A 23,978-nucleotide genomic window follows, 5' to 3' on the forward strand; every position below is an offset into this window, starting at 1 on the left:
ATCATGAACATTCATGGTTCAAATTGAATTTATTAATGAACACGTGGTTCATATTATTGTTTGACACTAAAAACAAATGTCAAAATTATATACTCAAATTTCGAGTCTGGAACATTAGTCCATATGGGTATAAGCATATACTCCAATAAATAATAGATTTAGGGATCATAGCCCTCATACTCAAACCATTTAGTTTGAGTCTTCACAATTAGAAGTATGTTCTAAAAGTGGAGTGAACAGAGGTTCACATGTACTCATAAAGAGAATAGACGAAGGTCCTGACATAATTGGAGATCAAGAAATAAGAGGTTTCGATCTATTTGATTGTATAACAATCAGTGGAAGAATTTTTAGTCCACATGTAATTGGATCAAGAAACATGTAGTTTCGATCTCATTATAAAGTGACAATTTTATATTAAATGATCAGATAAGATAATAAAAGAAAATTAAATTGAAGTTGTCAAACTCATGAAAATACATACCTCAATTTTGTTGAAAATATAATTGATATTGTTGATACCAAAATGTGAGTACCATATGCCAAAAATAGAGGGGTACTCATTTAAAGTCAATAATTGATACAAGCATTAATATAACATTATAACAAAATAATCATAAATTTGTTGTAGTCTAGTTGGTTAGGATATTTGGTTCGCATCCAAAAAGACTTGGATTCAAGTCCCAGCGATGGAAAAATAATTTTGTTATTTTTTCACAAACGACATAATCATATGAGGTAGATATGACAAAAATAATCATAAGACATCATGATCGAATAAAATAAATAACTATGATAAGTATCAAATAATGGTAATAGAATGAGTTACTTAAAAATAATTACCGGAGAATGGTAATAAAATTTATAATAAAATGAGTTATTAATAACAATAACTACAAGATAATGGCAATTAAAAACATTATCATGATAATTGTAGCTCTTGCAACAAATACTCATGACAAATTCAGTTATGAAAGATTTGTAATAAAGGTAATATAAACATAATAAATGTGATTAAACATATAACGATAATACAACATAATTACGTTTAATCGGTGCCAAAACATAGGCTTAAAATGACTAAACAAAATAAATATAGATAAAAAAAAAACGCCTAAACATAGGCTTAAAACTTATCAGTGTCAAGAAAACCGTCGCTGATCATGTAATCAATATGTTTTCCATTGTCCACAAAAAAATCAGAGACTTTGAGCCTGTTATCTTCACTGACAGATTCTCCACATAATTTTAGTTGGGAGGTAATTATATGTTTAGCAGAATTGAAAATCAGTGACAGATTTAAAGTTCTGAATGCGCAAAATGCGTCCATTCATATCGTGCTCCAGATAGAACAATGGTTTTCTGGTGAGCAAATCGATCAGCCAATGCTTGCCAAATCTCAAGTGGATATTTCACCGTAAGGTAATCATCTTTTAAGATCTAATCAAGATGATAACGCAAGAAAATCATAGGCTTGGCGGGATCTTGCACAAATGACTTATTGTAAACTTTGATGGCATTTCCAAGGTTTTTTAGCCATAAGGTGAATTTCATCATCAAATAGTTCTTGGGAGAAATTTTAAGAGGATCAAAGTCCAATTTTGTTAGATGCATCATCTTCCTACAAAGAGAAAAGATGACAGAACCCGCCCTGGTTTTCACCTTGAAATCCAAAGTGGCCCTGCGGGGCCCACTTAGAAGAAATTCTACCAAAAATTTGGCGGAACTCCCTCTAAAAGTGGACTACCCAAAAACCTGTAGAAAGACATTTACACTTCAAAAATAATTCACCCTTATTCTTCTGGAGCCACCCTGCTTCTCGTATCACAACGTCTACCATTTCATAAACAATTCTGAACTTAAGAATATCAATATCCTGGGTTATCAGAGCAATCTATTATACAGGCGTACAAGAGAATAGAATACAAGATAAAGGACCGATACTTTTATAATGCGGAAGCTGTGACAGCTATGCCTCAACCCCATGTACGCTCGACCTCAAGCTAAACTGGCCTGAAAACTGGGCATTTAAAACCGAAGGGCCCAGGGGAAAACATTTAAAAACTGTTAGAGTGAGTGGTTGAAAAATAAGTAATTTCGAATGAATAAGTAAAACTTAATGTCTTCCCAAGTTATTCTCTAAAACCTTGCATGAAGTAACAATATTGGAAATACTTTTAATCATCATCTTTATTGCAATCTTAATCATGTAAAAATAGAACATCTTGCAATCACTTAAAATCTCATCCTCAATCCTTATAAAAATATCATTTTTATGAAGCTCGTTTGATGACTAGAAAGAACTGCTGTCTAGACATCTAATGCCATCTAGGAGGGACTGGCACCCAGATGACGCATCAGAATGGACTGTCAACCGGAATAAGAGGAGGTGGGTAGAAGGGACTGCCAACTAGCCACAGGTAGTTAGAAGGGACTGCCAACTAACTACCTCATGTCATCTGGAAGGGACTGCCAACCAGGTGACGCATCGGAAGGGACTGCCAAGCGGAATAGGAGGCGGTGGGTAGAAGGGACTGCCAACTAGCCACAGGTAGTAAGAAGGGACTGCCAACTAACTACCTCATGTCATCTGGAAAGGACTGCCAACCAAGTGACGCATCGGAAGGGACTGCCAACAGGGATGTAGTCTGGAAGGGACTGCCAACCAGACTATTACCTAGAATGGGACTGCCAACCAGGTAATATACGCATGCACCGAAGATAGCCTCCTCAATAAACTGAATAGCCTCAATAAACTGGAAACAACCTCTTCCAATTACTTACTTTCGGAAAGAAACTCGCTGTTACTTCAATAAAACATTAAAAAATCACCGAAAGCATAACTCAGGATTATCTCGCTAACTCAAATCTTAATATCTCAATAAATCCTCGAAAGCATAAATCAAATACTCTGCAAATCAATAAATGCTTTCGGAAAGAAATCTCAATCTAACTCAAGGCTGATAAGTGCGGAGCTCAAAACTCAATAAATCTCGATAATTCAATCATGCTCAAATATTTGCTAAATCCTTCGTACTCGTATATCATCATAAAAACTGATAGCTCGAGCAATAGCTCGATACGTCGCCCTGTACACAATTATTTTCCGTGAATAACTATTCAACAATCAAATACGATTCTCAAAATCAAATCCTCATAAATCATCTCTCCACTTCTTCTCTGATTCAACCCAAATTTTACATCTAATACCAATTCGTTATCTTAGAAGGTTCCAAGTCAGAACCACGAGATATCCGACGGTCGGATTCTCGTAAATCGATAATCGAAATCCTAAATTCCCAGAAATTCATAATCAATTAAAAACTTCTCCAATTCCAACCAAATTCACATATTCAACCTCTACAAAAATTATAGGATTTAACTAGCTAAAAAAATAGAATTTAAATTACTGTTTAAAGACCACTACTGTTCACGCACTGCACTGCAGCCAACTCCTCCTCCGGCCACCAAATTTCAACCACAGAATCATCTCAACATTCTAAGCAATTTTCATAACTGTGACCAAGTGAGAAAATAACTTGAACTGCTCCAATTTTGCCGATGAACACAAATCCAGAAATTTCCAAACCCACCAATTTGGAAATCCTTTAAATTCTCCTACCAAACGTGGAAATTTCAGCTAGAAGCCTTCATAGAAAACGATCAGTGGCTCGAGGTGCTCCTAATAGGACCAATTTCACCTCCGAAAATGGCTAGAAAAAGGAGAATTTTGCAGGAGAATCAAACTACTACAGTAACAATGATTGCCGAGATTCGAGGTTTTCCGGCCAAATCGCCTATACCCACTGGTACTATCGTGTAGAGGAGCAAGAGACGGTCCATGACCAATTGGAATCACGTCGATCGGACGCCGGAAGGCGAAGAAATCGGAAAAAGAAGAAGGGAGGGCGACGCAGGGGAAGAGGGAGAGGAGAGAGAGTCATAACTTGATTCTGAAACCTACTACAGTAACTTCTTATATATATATATATATATATATATATATATAGAAAGTTACCATGAACAGTAATTTCACATTTTAAGCCATAACTTTCGTATACGAACTCCAATTTTTACGTACCACATATGCACGCTCCCGGTTTAATGTCCTTTACAACTTTCATGAAGAACATTTTCTCAAATTTTGATCCGAACAAAAAGTCAACTTTTAGGGCCCCCTAAAATGTCAAAACGGAGCCAAAAATTAAATGTAATTGTCGTTTACCCATCGAAAGACTCGTAAACTGGTAAATTTAGGTTCGGGACGTTACAATCTCCCCTCCTTATAAAAATTTCGTCCTCGAAATTCCATACTGTTGAAGTAGAGATGGGTGCACACGCCAATCCATAGTAAACAGTCACGAAGATGAATAACACATCAATCCTACAATAGTGGCGATGATAAGACACAGAAAAGATGTGCAAGTCTGCTCAAATCATGTAGAAATTACCTTCAAAACTTATCCAAGACTTGACCAATTAGAACAGGGAGATCAACCCTTACAAGAAACAATCCTCTAGCTAAAATCTAGCCAATTATTGTGATCAGAATAATTCCCACAGCGTTCGTACTAAATTCAGTGTCTTAGGAGATAGATTTACTTCCACTCATTACTGACAGTCCTTAACAACTGAGGGAGAACATCGTCAAAGCATTATGTTTGAAGCAACCTGCAAATGGTTCAACTATTTGAGCAGAAACACCTACTAAAATTTCCAGAATAAAAACTCAAGGCTAAATCAAGGTCGGTTACTTGAACGAACTACACCTTGAAACTGCATAACGAAAATCAAATCTTCTTTGGGTTAAGTTTTTCCCTTTGCAATCTTAAGTCAACGACTGGAGTAGCTGATCATTCCGACAATCTCAATTACACAAGCAACAAAAAAAAAAAAACATATACTTAAAACCCCAAATTAATCAATGTTCCAAGTCGGATATCCTTGTCTTACCTAACTATGTAGTAGTACATACTCACAAGTACACAACTCCGGCGTCAAGAAATTTAGGTCAAATACCAGTCCAGATAATTCATGGTATCATTATCACAAACTATTCAGTTTGAATAGTAGCATTCATACTCTTTTCATATAACTCGTACAGTGAAGATCCACTTAGTTCACCAACAACATGATGATAACTACCAGACAGTCGCGGTGAACCAACAAGTCCAAAACAATTAGTTTCCTTAGAAACCACCAAAACCACACTTTCTCTTGTCTGTTTGTGCTTGGATTTCTGGTCAAATGTCATCCACATAAAGATACTCCAATTACCAAATGTATCATAGGATAGCCTCAATCAAGCCGATAAGTTCCTAATCATGTAAATTCTTTGATTGCCACAAGGCGACACCCTTCGGGTACCACACACCCGTTCATGTTCAAAATTTATGTACCAGATTGCTAGCAAAGTAATCCATTCTTTGTTCTCCGCGTTTCCAAACCATAATATTCCAATAATCAATGTCAAACTTGCAAGTATTTGAGTATAGCCAACTCTCCTTGCATGGCTCAAAGCCGATATCCCCAAACGACACTGTCGTTGCTAAACTGAGGATGAAGTAGCTGAAGATCCGCCCTCTAACAACACTTATTCAATAATATTCCAGCTACAACAACAATTGCAAAAACTAATATGCGCTAACTAAGATTGCACCAAAATTTCCCAATCCTCATCTCGCTAAACATAAATCCAACAACACAACTCAATCATAGTCGCTCAACAATTTAGTACTTCAAGTGTCAGTTGAAACCCTTAATAAAACCTAAGTCCAAATCATTAATTTTCAAACTCAACTCCAACATCCTGCTAAGTCATCGTACCTATAAACCCGTGATGGTGACCGAATATCAATCATACCAACAACTTTCTATACTTCTCCAATCAAGGGCCACCATACGGTAGAAAGATCGATCAAAGTGAGAACTAAATCTTAAACTGTTTAACCCATTACCACCAATAACGGTACCAAGGTAGAAAAACTCACTTAATTCCTCAAAACCAAACTGTTAATATACATATTCAACTCAAGCAACAATCAATTTTCCTAGATAGCAAAACACCGTTCACAGAGTCTTTCCTCGAACAACAACCTTGATGAAAAATAGACACCTGTCCAACATCTCGTATCACACCAAGCGGTACCTGGATCTGAAATTTAATCCAACCACATGGCGATCCAATTCCTCCATTTAATTACCGTAGAAATACGCCACTACACTGACATACCGCATTACATTTTACCCACATATAACAAGAATTTTGGTAAAACCTTAATTAGAAATATTTTCGAAGCCAATTGGGAGACTTATTTCCTCAGAGTTATTCCACTAACCACTCTTACAATATCACAATCCAACTGTCTAGCAAAAACTTCACCAATAATATATCACAATTAATCTTCAAGACTCCACAATTTATAACTCGAATCATACTCCGTATCGCAAGTAATTCCACTTGCACCATTATGAATACCCAACGATATCACTACCGCTATTCTCTAATTTTTTTTTTCAAGTACAACCATTTCAACCAAAAACGGATAACCAATTAAGTACACGCATTGGTACAATCTCATATATAAAAGTTGTTTCTAATCCTCTCAATTAAATACTGCCAAAGATCGTAATTTGATTGTAAAGCTCTAAGCGTCCAACTGAATACTCAAGTTTCAAACATAAAACTATTTCAAAAACTTAATTTCTGTCTATCTCCTCACTCAATACAATTCAAAACTTCAAAAGGATCAAATATAAGTCAATGTATCTAGGATCAATTTCTTCCGGTTTGAACAAAACTAGATCCAAATATCATGGTCAGGTCAAAGGCCAAAGATAACCAATCATGATTTCTAAGTAATCTCCAACAACTATCAATGATATCACAAATGTCACTTACATGCCATATCACATCACGTAGCACATCTCCTGAAACTTGGTTCAACGTCAGAACCACCAATATTACTAGTTCCATTTCCATCAACAATTTTGATTCCAAAGCAATTTATAGCAGATTGAGACAACCCAAAGCTATGCCCACTCAACTCTAAGTCTCTAACAATGAAACACAAAATCCAGTCTTGCACCTTAAACCTTACCCCAACAAACTTGTTGGCATCGAGGGAGAGATAACCACCACATTCCCTTGGATCACATTTCGTAGCATAACTCAACCGTGTAAGGTATTCTTACATCAACATCACCAGGAAAAGGTGCAAGACACATAAACAATCTGCTATGCAGAGAAATCCTTATGAGATCGGCGTATAAGAGGCATAGCACCTGAAGGAAAATCAACTAACCATGTACGTTACACACTTGATGAATACTTCAGCACCGAAGAGTAAACGACGGGGAACCGCTGCAGTCAGGCCATCACTCGGGAGGTACTGAGTAACATCAAGTATATAAGGTAACTAGATCGAAACAAGTCTACAGAATCTTACAACCTAGTGCTCTGATACCAACTGACAGGACCCGCCCCGGTTTTCACCTTGAAATCCAAAGTGGCCCTGCGGGGCCCATCTTAGAAGAAATTCTACCAAAAATTTGGCGGAACTCCCTCTAAAAGTGGACTACCCAAAAACCTGTAGAAAGATATTTACACTTCTAAAATAATCCACCCTTATTCTTCTGGAGCCACCCTGCTTCCCGTATCACAACGTCTACCATTTCATAAACAATTCTGAACTTAAGAATATCAATATCCTGGGTTATCAGAGCAATCTATTGTACAGGCGTACAAGAGAATAGAATACAAGATAAAGGACTGATACTTTTATAATGCGGAAGCTATGACAGCTATGCCTCAACCCCATGTACGCTCGACCTCAAACTAAACTGGCCTGCAAACTGGGCATTTAAAACCGAAGGGCCCAGGGGAAAACATTTAAAAACCGTTAGAGTGAGTGGACGAAAATAAGTAATTTCGAATGAATAAGTAAAACTTAATGTCTTCCCAAGTTATTCTCTAAAACCTCGCATGCAGTAACAATATTGGAAATACTTTTAATCATCATCTTTACTGCAATCTTAAGCACGTAAAAATAGAACATCTTGCAATCACTTAAAATCTCATCCTCAATCCTTATAAAAAATATCCATTTTATGAGGCTCGCTTGATGACTAGAAAGGACTGCTGTCTAGTCATCTCATGCCATGTAGGAGGGACTGCCACCCAGATGACGCATCGGAAGGGACTGCCAACCAGAATAGGAGGCTGTGGGTAGAAGGGACTACCAACTAGCCACAGGTAGTTAGAAGGGACTAACAACCAGGTGACGCATCGGAAGGGACTGCCAACTGGAATAGGAAGCGGTGCCAACTAGCCACAGGTAGTAAGAAGGGACTGCCAACTAACTACCTCATGTCATCTGGAAGGGATTGCCAACCAAGTGACGCATCGGAAGGGACTACCAACCGGGATGTAGTCTGGAAGGGACTGCCAACCTGACTATTACCTAGAAGGGACTGCCAACCAGGTAATATACGCATGCGCCGAAGATAGCCTCCTCAATAAACTGAATAGCCTCCTCAATAAACTGGAAACAACCTCTCCCAATTACTTACTTTCGGGAAGAAACTTGCTGTTACAACAATAAAACATTAAAAAATCACCGAAAGCATAACTCAGGATTATCTCGCTAACTCAAATCTTAATATCTCAATAAATTCTCGAAAGCATAAATCAAATACTCTGCAAATCAATAAATGCTTTCAGAAAGAAATCTCAATCTAACTCAAGGCTGATAATTGCGGAGCTCAAAACTCAATAAATCTCGATAATTCAATCATGCTCAAATATTTGCTAAATCCTTCGTACTCGTATATCATCATAAAAATTGATATTCGAAATCAATAATTCTCATAATATTTTCTGAATCAATCACTTCCCGAAAATCATTTCCCAACTCAATAACTCATAAATAATTAGCTTGAAAATCTATTGAAAGCCCTCGGGAAGGAAATCCACTAAAAATCCCGTAACTCATAGAGCATAATAAATTTCAAGAAATCAAGCTCATAAAGTTATAATACTCAATAATTCAAATAATAAACCTCAATCGGAAAATAATAATATACTGCATGCACATTTAATTTAAAATAAATGTCCACTCACAGGATTGTTTAGGCGACCATGCATACGAGTTCCTTCGTCGAGCAATAGCTCGGTACGTCGCCCTGTACACAATTATTTTCCGTGAATAACTATTCAACAATCAAATACGATTCTCAAAATCAAATCCTCATAAATCATCTCTCCACTTCTTCTCTGATTCAACCCAAATTTTATATCTAATACCAATTCGTTATCTCAGAAGGTTCCAAGTCAGAACCAAGAGATATCCGACGGTCGGATTCTCGTAAATCGATAATCGAAATCCTAAATTCCCAGAAATTCATAATCAATTAAAAACTTCTCCAATTCCAACCAAATTCACATATTCAACCTCTACAAAAATTATAGGATTTAACTAGTTAATTTTTTAAATCACTGTTTAAAGGTCACTACTGTTCACGCACTGCACTGTTCACATATGATACTGTTCATGCGGCGGCCAACTCCTCCTCCGGCCACCAAATTTCAAGCACAGAATTATCTCAACATTCTAAGAAATTTTCATAACTGTGACCAAGTGAGAAAATACCTTGAACTGCTCCAATTTTGCCGATGAACACAAATCCAGAAATTTCCAAACCCACCAATTTGGAAATCCTTTAAATTCTCCTACCAAACGTGGAAATTTCTGCTAGAAGCCTCATAGAAAACGATCAGTGGCTCGAGGTGCTCCTAATAGAACCAATTTCACCTCCGAAAATGGCTGGAAAACAGAGAATTTTGCCGGAGAAGCAAACTGCTACAGTAACAATGATTTCCGGGATTCGAGGTTTTCCGGCCAAATCGCCGATACCCACTGGTACTACCGTGTAGAGGAGGAAGAGACGGTCCACGACCAATTGGAATCACATCGATCGGACGCCGGACGGCGAAGAAATCGGAAAAAGAAGAAGGGAGGGCGATGCAGGGGAAGAGGGAGAGGAGAGAGAGTCGGGGGTAGGTTTCTGAAACCTACCACAGTAATTTCTGATATATATAGAAAGTTATCATGAACAATAATTTCACATTTTAAGTCATAACTTTCGCATACAAACTCCAATTTTTACGTACCACATATGCACGCGCCCGGTTTGACGTCCTCTACAACTTTCATGAACAAAATTTTCTCAAATTTTGATCCGAACAAAAAGTCAACTTTTAGGGCCCCCTAAAATGTCAAAACGGAGACAAAAATTAAATGTAATTGTCGTTTACCCATCGAAAGACTCGTAAACTGGTAAATTTAGGTTCGGGACGTTACAAAAGATGAGATATATCAATATCTATAATTATTAGAACAGTATGTTCTATGAAAAATTCATATACGAAACAAAGGTTTTGAAGAGTTCATAAATATGAACAATGGATCCCATAGGGAACACACGAGAAAAACATTCGTGTGATGTCTATAAAACCATAGGTTCTAAGGCTACTCAGTCAGAGGACTCGAGTCTTGAGCAATGGAACATGTTGTTTCATTGTCGTATATGAAATATAAATTTTCAACAATTATATTATATAAAAGATACGTACAAATAAATGTAAATGATCATATAAAGAAAATTGATATTCATCTAGGAGAGAAAGAAGAAAAGCTCATAGATCATTAACCTTGGTCATAAGCAACTATGTTGCATCATAAGGCTTGCGGATCATCATGGAGTTCAAAGAAGAAGAAGAAAAAAAATAAGAGCAAATTCGTGCTGAAAACGTGTTATAAACTAGAGAATTAGAGAGAGATAGAATAGAGAAACAAAGTGTAGGAGGAGGTAAAAGTGTGTATTTCATTCTCATTAGACCCCTTTATATTGGAGTAATGTTTACATCATAAGGACATAACTAACAAATATTTACAGTGGACAACCACATTTATATAATATTTATAATATATGGTCATTTATAAAATGTCAATATACGAGATAATATGATTATAAATAGTTAACTTAATATAGTCAAATAATATGATCTTTCATAGTTTTTGAAATTACTGATATTTTAGATACTTTGCTTGTATATTTAATAAAATGTTAAAACCAGAAAATAATTTTTTTTTTTTTCGTGAATTACGGCGGGGCTATTACTGGGATTCAGTTTGTCCATGAACGATGACAGCGAGTGCAGTTAGGTAAAATGTGGGAAGTGAAAAATGAACATAAATCTGTGGCCGTTTCGATTCAATTCCATACATATTTGTATTTGTGTGGAGTCCGGAAGGCCAGGTCTCCTCTGAGATTCTGAAGCAGAGACAGCAGAGCTGACCAAACTCCGACGGGTATTTTTCTTGCTTCATTTCTCAAACAAACAAATCCCAAATCCAAATATCCCCACTACTCATACTTGATCAAAAACATTGCTACCCATCTACTTGCCAACTTGTATATGCATGAAATGAAGCCCTGGGCTGCTGACTTTCTCAGATTAGTCCAGAGAGAGTCTCGATTCAAGATGTATGAAATGCTTACTGAATTATGCTATTTGGGTTGTCCGTTTTCCTTCTGACAACACTTGAGATTTGACTTTCAATGCATTTTCATAACAGAATTACTTGCTCTTTAACTGTACAACTGTTCTACTAGCATCATATTTCTGCTATTGCTATTACTATTACTCATGCTTCAGTCTACTAAATTTGTTTTCTTTTAGTTACATAGATGGAATATTTGTTTGTTTTGTTCCAATTTTCTGTCTCAACATGTAAACGTGGTTAACTATCTGCCTGGTGTCTTTGTTTTCCTAGCCTTGTTGACTTGTTGTTTTAATTTTTTTATAGTTAGACGATGCTCGGAGTATCCTCAGCCTCTCCAATGCTAGCCCATGATTTCGCAATACGCTTTTTCTTTACCACTGTAAGTGCAATTTCAAGGGAACATTGCTAGTCTTAGTTTGTTATGAAACCTGCTTCTTATAGTAGATGCTTTACTCTGTAACGGCTTAGAAACTCTAATGGCTTATATGTTGGTAAATGTTTAAACTTGTTGTATTTACCCTTTTTGGTCCCCTCTTCTCCTTCAGCTTTTTTTGCTTCCTTTTATGTATTTATTTTATGTTAGACATACAAAGAAATAACCCTAGACATACAGAGTTTGGGACTCTTCTCTTCCCCCTGAATGTTATGTGATAGTAGTTTGTGGGTGGCTCCTCATTTCCGGTGGGCTGGGTTCTCAGTTTCTGCTTAAACTTGAATGATTTTGAAGTTGTTCAGTTTCCATGGAAGTTGTTGAATTTGAATGTTGGATGATATGTTTTGGAATATTGTTATCTAGAACTTCTCTTCAATTCTTGTTTTGGACTTTGGATTTATGATCCAACTCTTTCAGTTTTCAACCCAATGTGATGGTTTAAAAGGCGTAAGTACATTTTAAGATGGAAGCTTGTTTAGATTATTGATCAGGAAGAAGTAAAGACCAGTGATGTTAAGAAAAAGAAAAAACCTATATTTGCTTATCACCTTAGTGGTCTACCATATGGAAATGATGGTTGGAAGTGTTTGGGGGAGAAAAGATATAAAAATAAATAAAATCAATTCAGGGTCATACTTTTCCCCTTCGGGTTTGCCTGCCGCATGTGGTTATAATGCTTTCATCTCTTACTTCGTTTGGTCCATAAGGTTTTCCCTTAAAATGAAAGGAACATTGTGAGATGTGCCAAAAGCATCTTATGAAGTGTAATGAAGACAGCCTTAGATAACACCTGCTTTGGATGCACACAACAAACAAACATTGTCACTATCCAAGCGATGGAAGGGTAGAGATTTTTGGTGTCCTTTCCAGGCAAGAATTTTGGCCTTACAATTAGTAGCCAATATGTTTTTCTCTCATGTGAACAAATTGCTAGTGTGTGCATGCATGACAGATATGATCAATTCACATTCTAACTTTTGACTTGCATTATATTTGTAGTTCAAGTTGTCAGCTTATGGTATGCAAAGGAATGACGCATTGCTTCTAATTTTACTTTAAAGATTTTCCGTTCTCATTCTTTAAGTAATCAGCGTGCTTTACTTAATATATTGTGATTCTTCTGCAGCCTGATATTATAACTGTTGCACCAAATATCGGATCTCTACATGTGAATTGTTTTTCACAAAATCTGAATAGAGCAACTTGTGCACCAAGTATTTCTAAGAAGAAATGGGTATTGCATTCAACTGCAAAATTTGAAAATATGACTTTGACTGATGACGACAGGAAGACATTAGAAGCATGTCGTGATACTTTGTCTGCATTGAGTATCAGCAATGAAGAGGGAGACAAGATACTTGGGAAAGCTTTTGGTCTGATTCATTCACCCTACTGGGGTGAAGAAAGAAAAAACAAAGTTCCAAAATTTGAGATTGTATGCGAAAAGATGGACTACCTTAGGAGTTTAAACCTGTCTAACGATGATCTGGGTAAGTTGCTTAAAAAATTTCCAGAAGTTCTTGGATGTAACCTTGAACATGAGCTGAAAACCAATGTCCAAGTTTTGGAAAAGGAATGGGGAATAAAAGGAAAATCTCTTCGAAATCTCCTCCTTCGAAATCCAAGGGTGTTGGGTTACAATGTTGATTGTAAGGGAGATTGTATGGCACAATGCACCCGTTGCTGGGTTCGATTTTAGACTTCCTAGAAGAACTTCATTTTTGCATCCTTGTTCCAAATTTATTGCAATATGGTGAATTGGATTCAATGTTTACGTGTTTGTATAATTTGTAGGTCTACGATCTTTAAAAATCAAATACATGAAATTGAGAGGAAATACATGAAATTAATGTACTATGCTTTTGCGTCTTCTTTGACTCGTAAATAGTTCAATCATTCTGTGGAGAAGTTATGTGTTGTGAGTGCTTTTAAAAACTCTTTCATGGTTTCATTCTGTTAATTGTGTTACCGTATTTATATTTCGGACTTTGAAAGATGAAATTCAGGTTGTTGTTGTTAATGTGTAATTTTACTTTTCATAAAGATACATTATACTTCAAGTCATTACTGGTTTTGTCAAGGGACTAATATAGAGGCCAAGCAAAAGGAGAAATACATAAGAACAACAATAGGCAAATGAGGAAAATTCTTCTATGTAGTGAACCAGCAAATTCAGCATATCTCAACCTTGATATTTATAGGCAATTTTTTTATTTTTTAATAAAACAGGAATATACTTGATGTTATCCAATCATCTATTTTTGTTTGTGCAAATACACGTCAGTGCACTAAATATTATCTCAGACAAATGATAGTGCATTTCAGTTTTAATACATTTCGAAATCAGTCCACCCCACTTTGAGAATACCAAGTTCAGTAGATTTCTTTACAAAAAGTAGTCATTTTATCCCTCAAAGTGCTACAACCTAGAGGACTTTTCTTCCCTCTAGCACATGATGTTGAATTTTTTAAGTACCATTTTGAAAATTGTATTGCAAGCTTTTGTCTCCTAGTAGGATTAATTATGTAATATTATTTCCTTGGTTTTTTTTTTAGGGCATTTGGTTTAGGCCTAAACTTACGAAGATGATTAACTTTTACTTATCACAATAAATAATAATTATATGACTATTATAGGCCTAAACTGTTCATGTACATAACTATACTTTTGTAGCTCATCTAATTTGCTCTATATGTTGCTCATAATCAAAAATTTGATACTAAAACTGATACATTTGTTGAGACCTGAATTTTAGATTAGCTCATTAGTATTGAACCATAAATGATCAAACATGTCGAGTTTTAACGATTTTCAAACAAAGCTTTCACATCTTTGGAGATCTTTGAAAATGTCAGCTTTATCATCCTAGTAACTCGCAAGTCGCAACATCAATTAAACCATCATCCGGATCCCCTCAAGTTGTAGCACTGTTACAAGGTCAGCGCTAGAGTGACATACGCTAGAACTCATAAACACCTTCATAGTATCAAAGCCACAAACTGGTCAGACCGGGAGCGTTTCTACTATTACAAACTCGGATTGCACACTTATACAGTGTCTAGAAAAATAAAACTCTAGCATTACAAAGAGCACATCTTCCACTACCTTTCCCCTGTCCCCGGAGATACCCCACTCCACCAATTCATCGCCACTAGGACGCCAAATGTGCCGTCGTAAAAGGTATTTTACCACTACTGATTTGCCATTGCCAATATCATATGCTCTAACTATAATTACACAATGTCTTTGGTTTGGTAAAGACGTGGAGAAATTGTTTTAGCTTGGTGGAAACAAAATGCTTATCCTATGGATATAGAGTATAGCACCAAGCATGAATATATAATAAAAATGTGAGATCAAAAATCCGAAGGCCGTCAAAAATTAACAAGTCACAAAGATCTCATGTATTGTGCATTAGCAAAATCAGATTTGTCCTATACATCCTGTAGCTGATAACAGATCCTATTCATTTTTCCATACATCCAGAAACTGAAAGCTCTTAATCCCAATACTATCCCTATGCATGGCAAAAGTTGGTTTGATATGTTTCTGATGCAGATTACAGACATCCCCTAAACCCAACAACATATCTCTAACCTTTCAGGAACATGTTTCTGAACTCATCATTAGATTTTGGCTTTTCATCATCTGGATCCTGAGTTTTTGGCTTATTCGTGATCCAACCAAGTGCAGCAACATTCCTCGGAACCGCAAATGTGTTCTTCCTCTTAATCGCGCTGTCACTTCCTTGGCTTGCTCTAGGTTCATTGGGGGTCTCACCAGATCCACTGGCTGTGCCAGTTTGATCAGTGTGCCCTGTCAGTTTGTATTCATATGTGAGAATAAATAGTTAACATAATAAGAAATGCATGAAACTGGAAAATACATCATGACCACAAGGCAGAAAAGAAATTCAAATACATTTCTCATCTCAGCAAAAGATTTGAAATCAGACTGATGGTTAGGTACGTATATACCTACATATATGGCTACATGTGAACAATCAAATACATAATTCACTGAAAATCGGGGTAACAAGTCCTTCAAGCTTACAAGAAATGCATGTCGAGTCAGAAACAGGCTAGTCTTCAAATATAACATGAAATCCTAATCAACAGGCAATATGTTGAGTCGTGCCTACTCACTTGCATTTCTCAAACTCTATTCAGGTAATGTTTAACAAAATGAAATTGACAAAAAATTTGGAAAGCCACTTGTGAAGATGCTGAAAGTCCCCTTTTCCAAACTTCAATGCTAAATACTGATGAAAATGTGGCTTGCAGAACTCGAAGCACTGGGGTTTACATTTTTTAACTTTGTTCCCCTGCTGGGCATTATGTAATGACTAGGTGTGTCTTACTGGTATTTATTGCTTATGGTAAAATTAAAATAAAAAAATAATAATAATAATAATAATAAAATTCTATTGCTTATCCACAAAAAATAAAAGAAACTGAAAGCTTCTTTCAAACCAGCAAGCACTACCACTCCTTTACTAACAAGGTTCTAGCCAGAACAAACATACACAAATGAGCTCAATAAACAAATAAATAACCAATAAAAAAAAAGCAAAATAAATCGAATAAATTCCTAACCCATTGCAAAGGTGCATATTAGCTTTGATAATTGCTAACTATACTGCTATCGCAATGGAGACCTTTTTCTTTGTTTGAGTACCACTATGCAGACCTGAGTATCCCTTTACCAGGAAAATGATATAAGAGATGAGGGCTTTTCTGTTCCCATATCTGACACAGAAAACACCCAAAAACCATGAACTTCATACCCTCAAAACCATTGTAGATTCTAATTATTAGGACCAAATGATGCTGATTTTTACATAAACTACGGATTCCGTTAAATATTAGAATTATTTTCATGCATCACTATCCAAATCTTCTATATTTTGCGATCCCACCATGAATAGGTCCAAATAAGTCATCAACCCAAAAAAGTAAACAAGAAAACCGAAGATGTAGAGCCTAGTACAAACAAAACGTCTTAGATATGAAAACGAAATCATGGTTGTACACTATTCACCAGCATGGTTCTACACAGATGAACACGAAATGTGCATACAAAGAAATTATAAAACTCATTTGGCCTACCATGTTCTTTCTTGCCACGCTTTGGATTTGATCGTGCAATGCTCAGCTTCCTGTCTAGGAGTGTCTGTTTATTTTTTGCTATGGCTGCAGCAAGGTGTGCATCATCTGAGAAGTCCACATATGCTAGTCCCTTCATAAGTCGATTAAAAGGAAAACAAAATTTCAGAATCCTCTACGCATAAAAAAAATTAAACAAATACAAAAAATTCAAAAAAGAAACATGTGAATGCAAAGAACACACTTTAGTCACAAAATAGCATAATGGAAACATGAATATTATAGAGAAAAGGAAAAGTATAGAAACATAGCCTGCATATACTTGATTCTGTTTTCAGTATTACAGATACGCTGCATATACTCTAGTGGTAAGATAAATGAGAGAGAATTTCGGCATTGCAGTTTACAACTTGATACAAGCATAATGCCCGATATAATAATATGAGCTCTCTTGTCCCTTACAGGAGATCTACTGCTCACTAATCCTAATCTAATCATGATCTGTACACCTAGGCCAGTCCACTACTTTTGTATCAGACCAATACAATAATTCAGACAATCCTTGTGGATGTGTCTCAAGACTCATACCAATGCAAGAATGTATGACATCTAGGTGCTAGATTATAATATATCAGTACAAAACCTTCAAGCCAAGTACGAAGACAGGAAAATAATTACAGCTGAGAGAGAGAGAGAGAGAGAGAGAGAGAGACCCTTGAATTTCCAGTGAACTTGTCCTTCAGTATTCGAATAGCAACAACTCCTCCAACATCACTGAAGAACTGATAAAGATGTTCATTATTTGCCTGCAAAAGTTATCACCCACAGTATAAGATCATACATTAACCAAAAGAAAAGTAACAGATATTAAGATCATGCATGTGCTCCTAAATACAAGAGAATAAGGAGGGATGCTGGGGGTGTATGCTTGCCTTTAAGCTAAGGTTTGATACAAAAGCAGTGCATTGGTCAGCGTATACTTTTGTTTTCTCTAGAACAGGCTCTTTCATCTCATTTTGTACATCTTTGGCCCCCTTGGCTTTCATCTCTTTCCCTTCATTTTGTTCAGCTTTGTTCTGCACCTCATAATCCTTCCCATGCACTTTCTTTTGCTTTTGAGTTGCATCCTTTTGCCTCTTTGCTGGAGGTTGTTCATCACTTACATCTGAAGCTTGCTTTCTCTTCTCACGCACATTCTTTTTGAGAGAATTCTCCCTCTCTTCAGTCAATTTGGATTCTTGCTTGGACCTTAATAGTTGAAGCTCTTGCAGACGGGGAGCAACCTAAAAAAAGTTGAAGTCAAGTATACCCACTCAATTAATACCTTCAATCAGTTATCATGATAAGTTCATTCATGTATTCTGTGGGCAATGGAATGAGCAGACAAGAAACAAGGTTGCATTTGAAGAACAAAACTCTGCAGGTGTCATGGTCCATCAAAACAGGTTATTGTAAATTTTGTAATTCATTAAAATTTCTGGTGTAGGTCTATTAAAAAAATACATGCACTAGTAATGGTTTGACTAGCATTCGATCATTCACAGAGAATTCATCCTTCCAATATAATCAATCAATTTTTATTTGTTAAGTAATATATCTCCATAAAGGTTTCCAAAGCTGTGTGGGTCGCACAAACCTTATGAACCACAACCCTCAACGGCAAACATGCTGATAATATTTTATTGTTAAACTGATCTCTGACCCATATATAAAAGAAAATTTCTAAGATGAAATATATAAAGGAAAATTATGCAAATCTTCACACAGATCATCACATGATTTCATTTTCTATACAACTAATATCCAATTTGCCAATGAAATACATCATATTTGTGATTAAAAAAAATGCCTGAATCTCGACATGAACATTCAGTTTGAATTGTACAGAGTGAAGATGTACCTTACGTTCTGCATAGTCGAAATCATCCAACGACCCAAACTCCCTCTCAAAGCGCAACCACAAGTAGCAAATGTCCTGAATTATTCTGTTTTTAGAAGGGTGCAGGCATCATCTAATCCAAAAATAAATTATGTAGCAAGTGACTGAACTCCTACTTAATACTAAATCTGATGCAATCCCAGAATCAAAATCAAATGAAGAACAAGGAAATCATGTGAGAGAAGGATCTTTAGGATTTATTTTGAAATTCTTTGCAAAAAAAATAAAAATAAATAAAAGATATGCCGTGGCCCCTTTATCTAAATTTCTAGAACTTGAATACCCTTTCAGAAATTAATCTCAGCCCTTAGATGAAAACACAGTCAACAAGTCTACTCTACCAGCAAAACTAAAAGCTCAGTAACTTGACAAATAGAATTCGAACAGCTATAAGCCAAGTGACTATTTATTCTAAAAGACATTTTCATCCATGACACCGGCACCTAATAAATTGATCATGTGATGAAGAAAGACTCACAATAAATATAAGACCCAAAAGGAAGCCATGCAAAAGGTTTGTTTGTATGACATATTAGGAAAGAATAAGACCTTACCTCTGAACCAGTGCCGGGGAATTTTTTACTGTAGCATCTCCTATATATGGACCGAGCTTCATTCACATGGCCCGATTCAATTTCCATTGCTATATAACCTAGCCAGGCTTCCATCATCGTACCACTAATAGAACAAATAGAATATTAAGCATGATGTTATTGTTCAACAAGCATGTCAATGTAATAAACTAAAATGTCCAAAATCTAGCACGGACCTGATCTTCAGTAAACTTTCCCAAACCCCCCGAGCAGCAACTAAATCTTTTCCCAGATGTAGCTCTAGGCGGGCCCAATAAGCATACAAACGTAACAGGACATCTGTGTTCTTCATCTGTGGTGATAGGTAATCCGATGCAGACTGGAAGGTAAATTGTTAGAATTTACATTTATGTAGAAACAATAATTTTTGTTTACCATAAGCAGAAACTAAGAGAGTACATGTAAAATGGGAAAGTGGACCATCAAAAAGAACAGTAGACAACCAACCTCCCTCCCAAGTAACCTTAGCACAAACAATACTATCTAGAAAATGCAAATTGTTAGATGATTTAATGGTTTCAGAATCTAGCCTGAGAACCTATAAATTGGAGGCTTCGGATCATTAGACCACAACAAGGAACACCCCCACATCCATCCATTTCCTTTCATGAAATAATGAAAAGAATGGAACTGCAAATTATTCTTTGCTCATAAGCAATTGTAGAAGTTTAAACTTGAGATCCTTATCCCTCTCAGTGCTAAAGATTAGACCAATGAACTATTTGTTTGCATAAGCAAAAGAGAACAAACCTGAAATGTATCCCTCAACAATGAATAATCCAAGGCGTGCTCTCCTTCAACGGGGCATGATAGTCTTCGTCTTAAGCCATCTATGCGGGTGAGAAACAACTCCACGTACTGAAGCAAAGAGGTCAAATAATCAAATCGATATTTATCACATCTGAGCATATTTAATTGCAAAAAACAGACCGAGAGCTCAAATATAACATGATCAGTTACCTCATCAAGGGTTGAAAAGGTACATTGCTGGGACTTGCAAAACACCTGAGTGAAAAAAAAAAAAAAAAAAAATTAAGTGGTGGAGAACTGCACAAAAGTGAAGCAGAATGGACACTGGACAATATAATTACTAAAACAAAGTAGCTAGTTTTTCTTTTTATTTCAATTTTTGTTTTGCTAACAGGACCAATAGTCTTTATACATGCAAATAATTTGTTAAGACTAACTCTAGTGAGAAGTAAATCGTGTAACTAGCATTGCATTTACACTTCAAAGAATTCAGTAGTCATTTAATACTACAATGCCTTTAAAGTCCAATGTTTTCTAATATCAAGAATGTTGGTCATCTATTCTTGTAATGGAAACCCAAAACTGAAACTACTTCCCTTCTTCACTAATGCAAACAACAAGGTGATAGCTAGAAACTATTTATCAAACTGAGGGTGTGATAGCTAGAAACTATGTATATGATTGAAGGAATGATGGCTAAAAAGAAGAAAACATTTCATAGAGAGCACAGAAGAACCCAAAAGGGAGTAAAAAGTACACCTAACAGGAATTCAGACCAGGACAAATAGAAATTGACAAATCTAGGATTGATATAGCTCGGGTGGTATAACAACGTAAGCACGAAGAGTGACATAGCCAGAGTGTCTGTTCAATAATAGCTTCTTTATCTTCTTCTTCTTTTGTCCTTTTTCTTTTATTTTTTGGCTTGGGACATCTTTATAATGACTAGGCAGCTATAAAAATTTTCCATTTGATAGACATATAATGTCTAAAGCAGCTTAATAATCAGATAAGAAACAAGTTTTCCAACAATAGTTATCAATATAGAAATTAAACTAATCAAACAGAAGCCCCTAAGACAATGCTCTCGCCAAAGAAGATTAACATTTGAAACATACAGCTGCAATCTCTTTCTCAGAAGCATGGCCACGCTCCAAGGAAAGCAAATATCTGACCCAAAGTTCTCCAACCCAGGGGCAATTCTTTACGGCCCTAGAATAAACGTTGCTTATAATTCCGCCAACCTGAAAGGAAAAAAGAAAAATATAATTGCTTGGACAGCAATGGTTGCACGCAGAACAGGAAAGATATAATGAGATAAAGAAGAACCTTCAAAGTTTTGTCCAAATAGGAAGTATAATCAAGCCAGAGCTGACTGGCTATAGGAAACTCAGCAATAGCCCGTTCATACAACACTTGAACACGGGCAGGATCTCCAGAAGATTGCTCAAATTTCAAGTAGTTCTACAAAAAAGGAAAAATAAATTAATCTCCCCCAAACTGAGAATCTTTTAACATAAAGATAAGTAAATGTATAAATGGAGCATCACATTGACAACCCTAAACAAAAGAGTGGAAAAACACCAAGAGTATTTTCTGCTGTTTTCTTAGTCATGTATTACTGTCTACATTTGCACTTCTTAATTTTTGTTAAGAAATAATTTCATTTCTCTTTGAGAAAAGAGGGGGAAAAAATCAGATAAGGTCAAGAATATTGAAGGGCGCACCCACCAACAAAAAGAAGGTATAATATAGTTTCAGAAATAAACAGCTCTCTGTTTTAACATTCCAGGAAGCAAAAATTTCAACTGATAATTACCATGAACTTTTCAAGTCTTTCTATCTCAGGCATATCATGCTGACTGATTTGTTCTTCAAAATGAACACGGGCATTATAAATTTCCAATGCCTTTTGGTATGCTGCGGCAACATGAGATGAAATACCATCCTGATCACTGAAGCCAGTGTCAACAATGGTTCCTTGTTCCATCTCCCATGCCTTGTAAGCCAAAAGTGTTGATCTCATATTAACATGGGGAACTGATAGCTGACGTTGGAATATAACACGAATGCGCTGAATTTGCTTCTCTCTTGCCTGCTATGTAAGAAGCATTCAGATCTCCGAATCTATTTAAACAATTAAAAGCAACTCTTTTCTAGTCAATCTTATAATAAAAACAGCAAACAAAAACTACTAAGCAACAAGTGAGATCAAAAGAAGACTGAAAAGTACAACCTACTAACCTGAGTGTCAGTCCCATCGATAGTATCATATATAGCTTGCTCAAACTCCCTGTAAGCTTCCCATATCTTATTGCCTTCAGATACATGCAAACCAGCTGCAGTAAGAGCACGCTCAAATAAATCTCTTGCCTTGGAAATACCAGCAGGTGAAGATTCTTTTACTGAAGGATCATTTTCTCGAACAAAATTTAAGTAGTCTCGCCAAAGAGAGATGGACTGCATTTGAAGGTAATGTAGTTGACAGTCAAGATTACAATCGAGCGATTATTCAATAGTTAAAAGAACATGAGCACAGTAAGCGGATGGATTATCATTCCATATTTAAGACGTTGCAAAGCTTTATATGATTATGATTGCCATAAACAGTATACAGCACCAAAAGCCCACACGACACTATTGATTTGATCCTTAACCTTAAAGACACTAGACACTGATTCGCGGATTTAAAGTAAAGAAGTAGAACCAACCAGATAATCAGAGACTCCTTGCTCATAAAGCTTTTCAACTGTAGAAAACGTCTCGGGTCCGGAGCCCATAGCAAGTTCGTCCTTAGCCCAATCCTGCCACATGGAGGGGGTTAACGGCAACAGCTTACTCATAGCTTCCCTCGCTCGCCTCAGCTTTTCAATGTCAGCCATTTTCCTCAGAATCTTAATGTACTGTATTCAAAATTCCAGGTTTATTCGGCAACTAAAAACATAGGGCAAATCGCATATATGCATAGCTAAATGAGAATGTGAAAGCTTACTTGGACATGGGCATCGTAGTTGGAGGGGTTGGTTGCGAGCTCGGTTTCGAGGGTTTGAATCTCCAGGTTTTGCTGGGATTGGTCTTCGTCATCGGAGCCAGAGTCGGAATCGGAATCGGAGCTGGAGGAGTTAGGATTTTGGTCAGCGGCATCCAGCATGGGTTGGTCTCCATTGTTGTTCTCTTGCGAAGTCACGGTCTCTGGTTCAGGATTTAGGGTTTCTTCCTCCATCTCTGATTTCTATTGGGTTTTTCTTCTCTCTCTCTCTCTCTCTCTCTGGAGTCGAATGGGTTTTGTTGCATTTCATTACAAACGGTTAAACATGATTCCTAGGGGCTTTGTCCGTCGTTATAAAACGGGTTCAACCCGCGTGGTTAAAAAGCAACCCGTATAAGTTATTTACAATTTTACATGTCACTCCACTAACACGAAATAATATGTAATTCATTTATAAAAGAAACGGGTCACCCATTCAAAATAAATAATTTTAAATATATTTAGCATTTTAATAAAATGTTTAAATTAGGTCAAATGGTGACCCGTTTATACGGCTTAAAGCCTATATCTTTCTCTTAGAATGAGTGTGTCGTTGTGTAAT

The 23,978-nt window shown here is 36.4% G+C and overlaps 2 protein-coding genes and 1 long non-coding RNA gene across 6 annotated transcripts; 1 reads left to right on the forward strand and 2 right to left on the reverse strand.

Annotated features, from left to right (window-relative positions):
- Nucleotides 1–7,014: 7,014 nt before the first annotated feature.
- On the reverse strand, nucleotides 7,015–10,050 carry LOC133707284 (uncharacterized). The gene is made up of 3 exons (XR_009845032.1): nucleotides 9,651–10,050; nucleotides 9,122–9,183; nucleotides 7,015–8,588 (listed from the first exon to the last, which is right to left on the reverse strand). It is a non-coding gene; the product is annotated as an uncharacterized LOC133707284 (long non-coding RNA).
- Nucleotides 10,051–11,212: 1,162 nt separating this feature from the next.
- Nucleotides 11,213–13,870, forward strand: LOC133743587 (uncharacterized). Of its 2 annotated transcripts, none has more exons than XM_062171569.1 (3): nucleotides 11,213–11,372; nucleotides 11,871–11,946; nucleotides 13,127–13,870. In XM_062171569.1, the coding sequence occupies exons 2-3, from the start codon at nucleotides 11,878–11,880 to the stop codon at nucleotides 13,697–13,699; spliced, it is 642 nt and encodes a 213-aa protein (XP_062027553.1). In that variant the 5' UTR covers nucleotides 11,213–11,372; nucleotides 11,871–11,877; the 3' UTR covers nucleotides 13,700–13,870. The 2 variants fall into 2 exon arrangements, with proteins under 2 accessions (XP_062027553.1, XP_062027554.1); XM_062171570.1 differs by lacking the exon at nucleotides 11,213–11,372 and adding an exon at nucleotides 11,385–11,547.
- A 1,492-nt stretch (nucleotides 13,871–15,362) lies between these two features.
- LOC133743403 (uncharacterized) lies at nucleotides 15,363–23,709 on the reverse strand. Of its 3 annotated transcripts, none has more exons than XM_062171335.1 (15): nucleotides 23,381–23,708; nucleotides 23,100–23,291; nucleotides 22,633–22,848; nucleotides 22,208–22,483; nucleotides 21,718–21,852; nucleotides 21,507–21,632; nucleotides 20,599–20,643; nucleotides 20,389–20,496; nucleotides 19,815–19,957; nucleotides 19,600–19,723; nucleotides 19,007–19,081; nucleotides 18,039–18,389; nucleotides 17,820–17,912; nucleotides 17,110–17,239; nucleotides 15,363–15,817 (listed from the first exon to the last, which is right to left on the reverse strand). In XM_062171335.1, exons 1-15 carry the CDS (start codon nucleotides 23,609–23,611, stop codon nucleotides 15,594–15,596), a joined length of 2,469 nt encoding a protein of 822 aa, XP_062027319.1. In that variant the 5' UTR covers nucleotides 23,612–23,708; the 3' UTR covers nucleotides 15,363–15,593. The 3 variants fall into 3 exon arrangements, with proteins under 3 accessions (XP_062027319.1, XP_062027318.1, XP_062027320.1); XM_062171334.1 differs by having other exon boundaries at nucleotides 22,208–22,486; XM_062171336.1 differs by having other exon boundaries at nucleotides 15,730–16,749; nucleotides 22,208–22,486; nucleotides 23,381–23,709.
- Nucleotides 23,710–23,978: the final 269 nt, after the last annotated feature.

The sequence above is a fragment of the Rosa rugosa genome, chromosome 4 (genome assembly GCF_958449725.1).
Source record: "Rosa rugosa chromosome 4, drRosRugo1.1, whole genome shotgun sequence".
Taxonomy (NCBI): Eukaryota; Viridiplantae; Streptophyta; class Magnoliopsida; order Rosales; family Rosaceae; genus Rosa; species Rosa rugosa.

What these genes read in the sequence shown, in the direction of transcription:
- LOC133743587 (XM_062171569.1), top strand. Translation starts at nt 11,878, where the DNA reads ATGCTCGGAGTATCCTCAGCCTCTCCAATGCTAGCCCATGATTTCGCA. An exon ending in TACGCTTTTTCTTTACCACT is followed by an intron (nt 11,947 to 13,126) that starts GTAAGTGCAATT and finishes ATTCTTCTGCAG; the next exon opens with CCTGATATTATAACTGTTGC.
- LOC133743403 (XM_062171334.1), bottom strand. Translation starts at nt 23,611, where the DNA reads ATGGAGGAAGAAACCCTAAATCCTGAACCAGAGACCGTGACTTCGCAA. An exon ending in TCGATGGGACTGACACTCAG is followed by an intron (nt 22,487 to 22,632) that starts GTTAGTAGGTTG and finishes CTTCTTACATAG; the next exon opens with CAGGCAAGAGAGAAGCAAAT. An exon ending in CTGAGAAAGAGATTGCAGCT is followed by an intron (nt 20,644 to 21,506) that starts GTATGTTTCAAA and finishes TTTTTCACTCAG; the next exon opens with GTGTTTTGCAAGTCCCAGCA.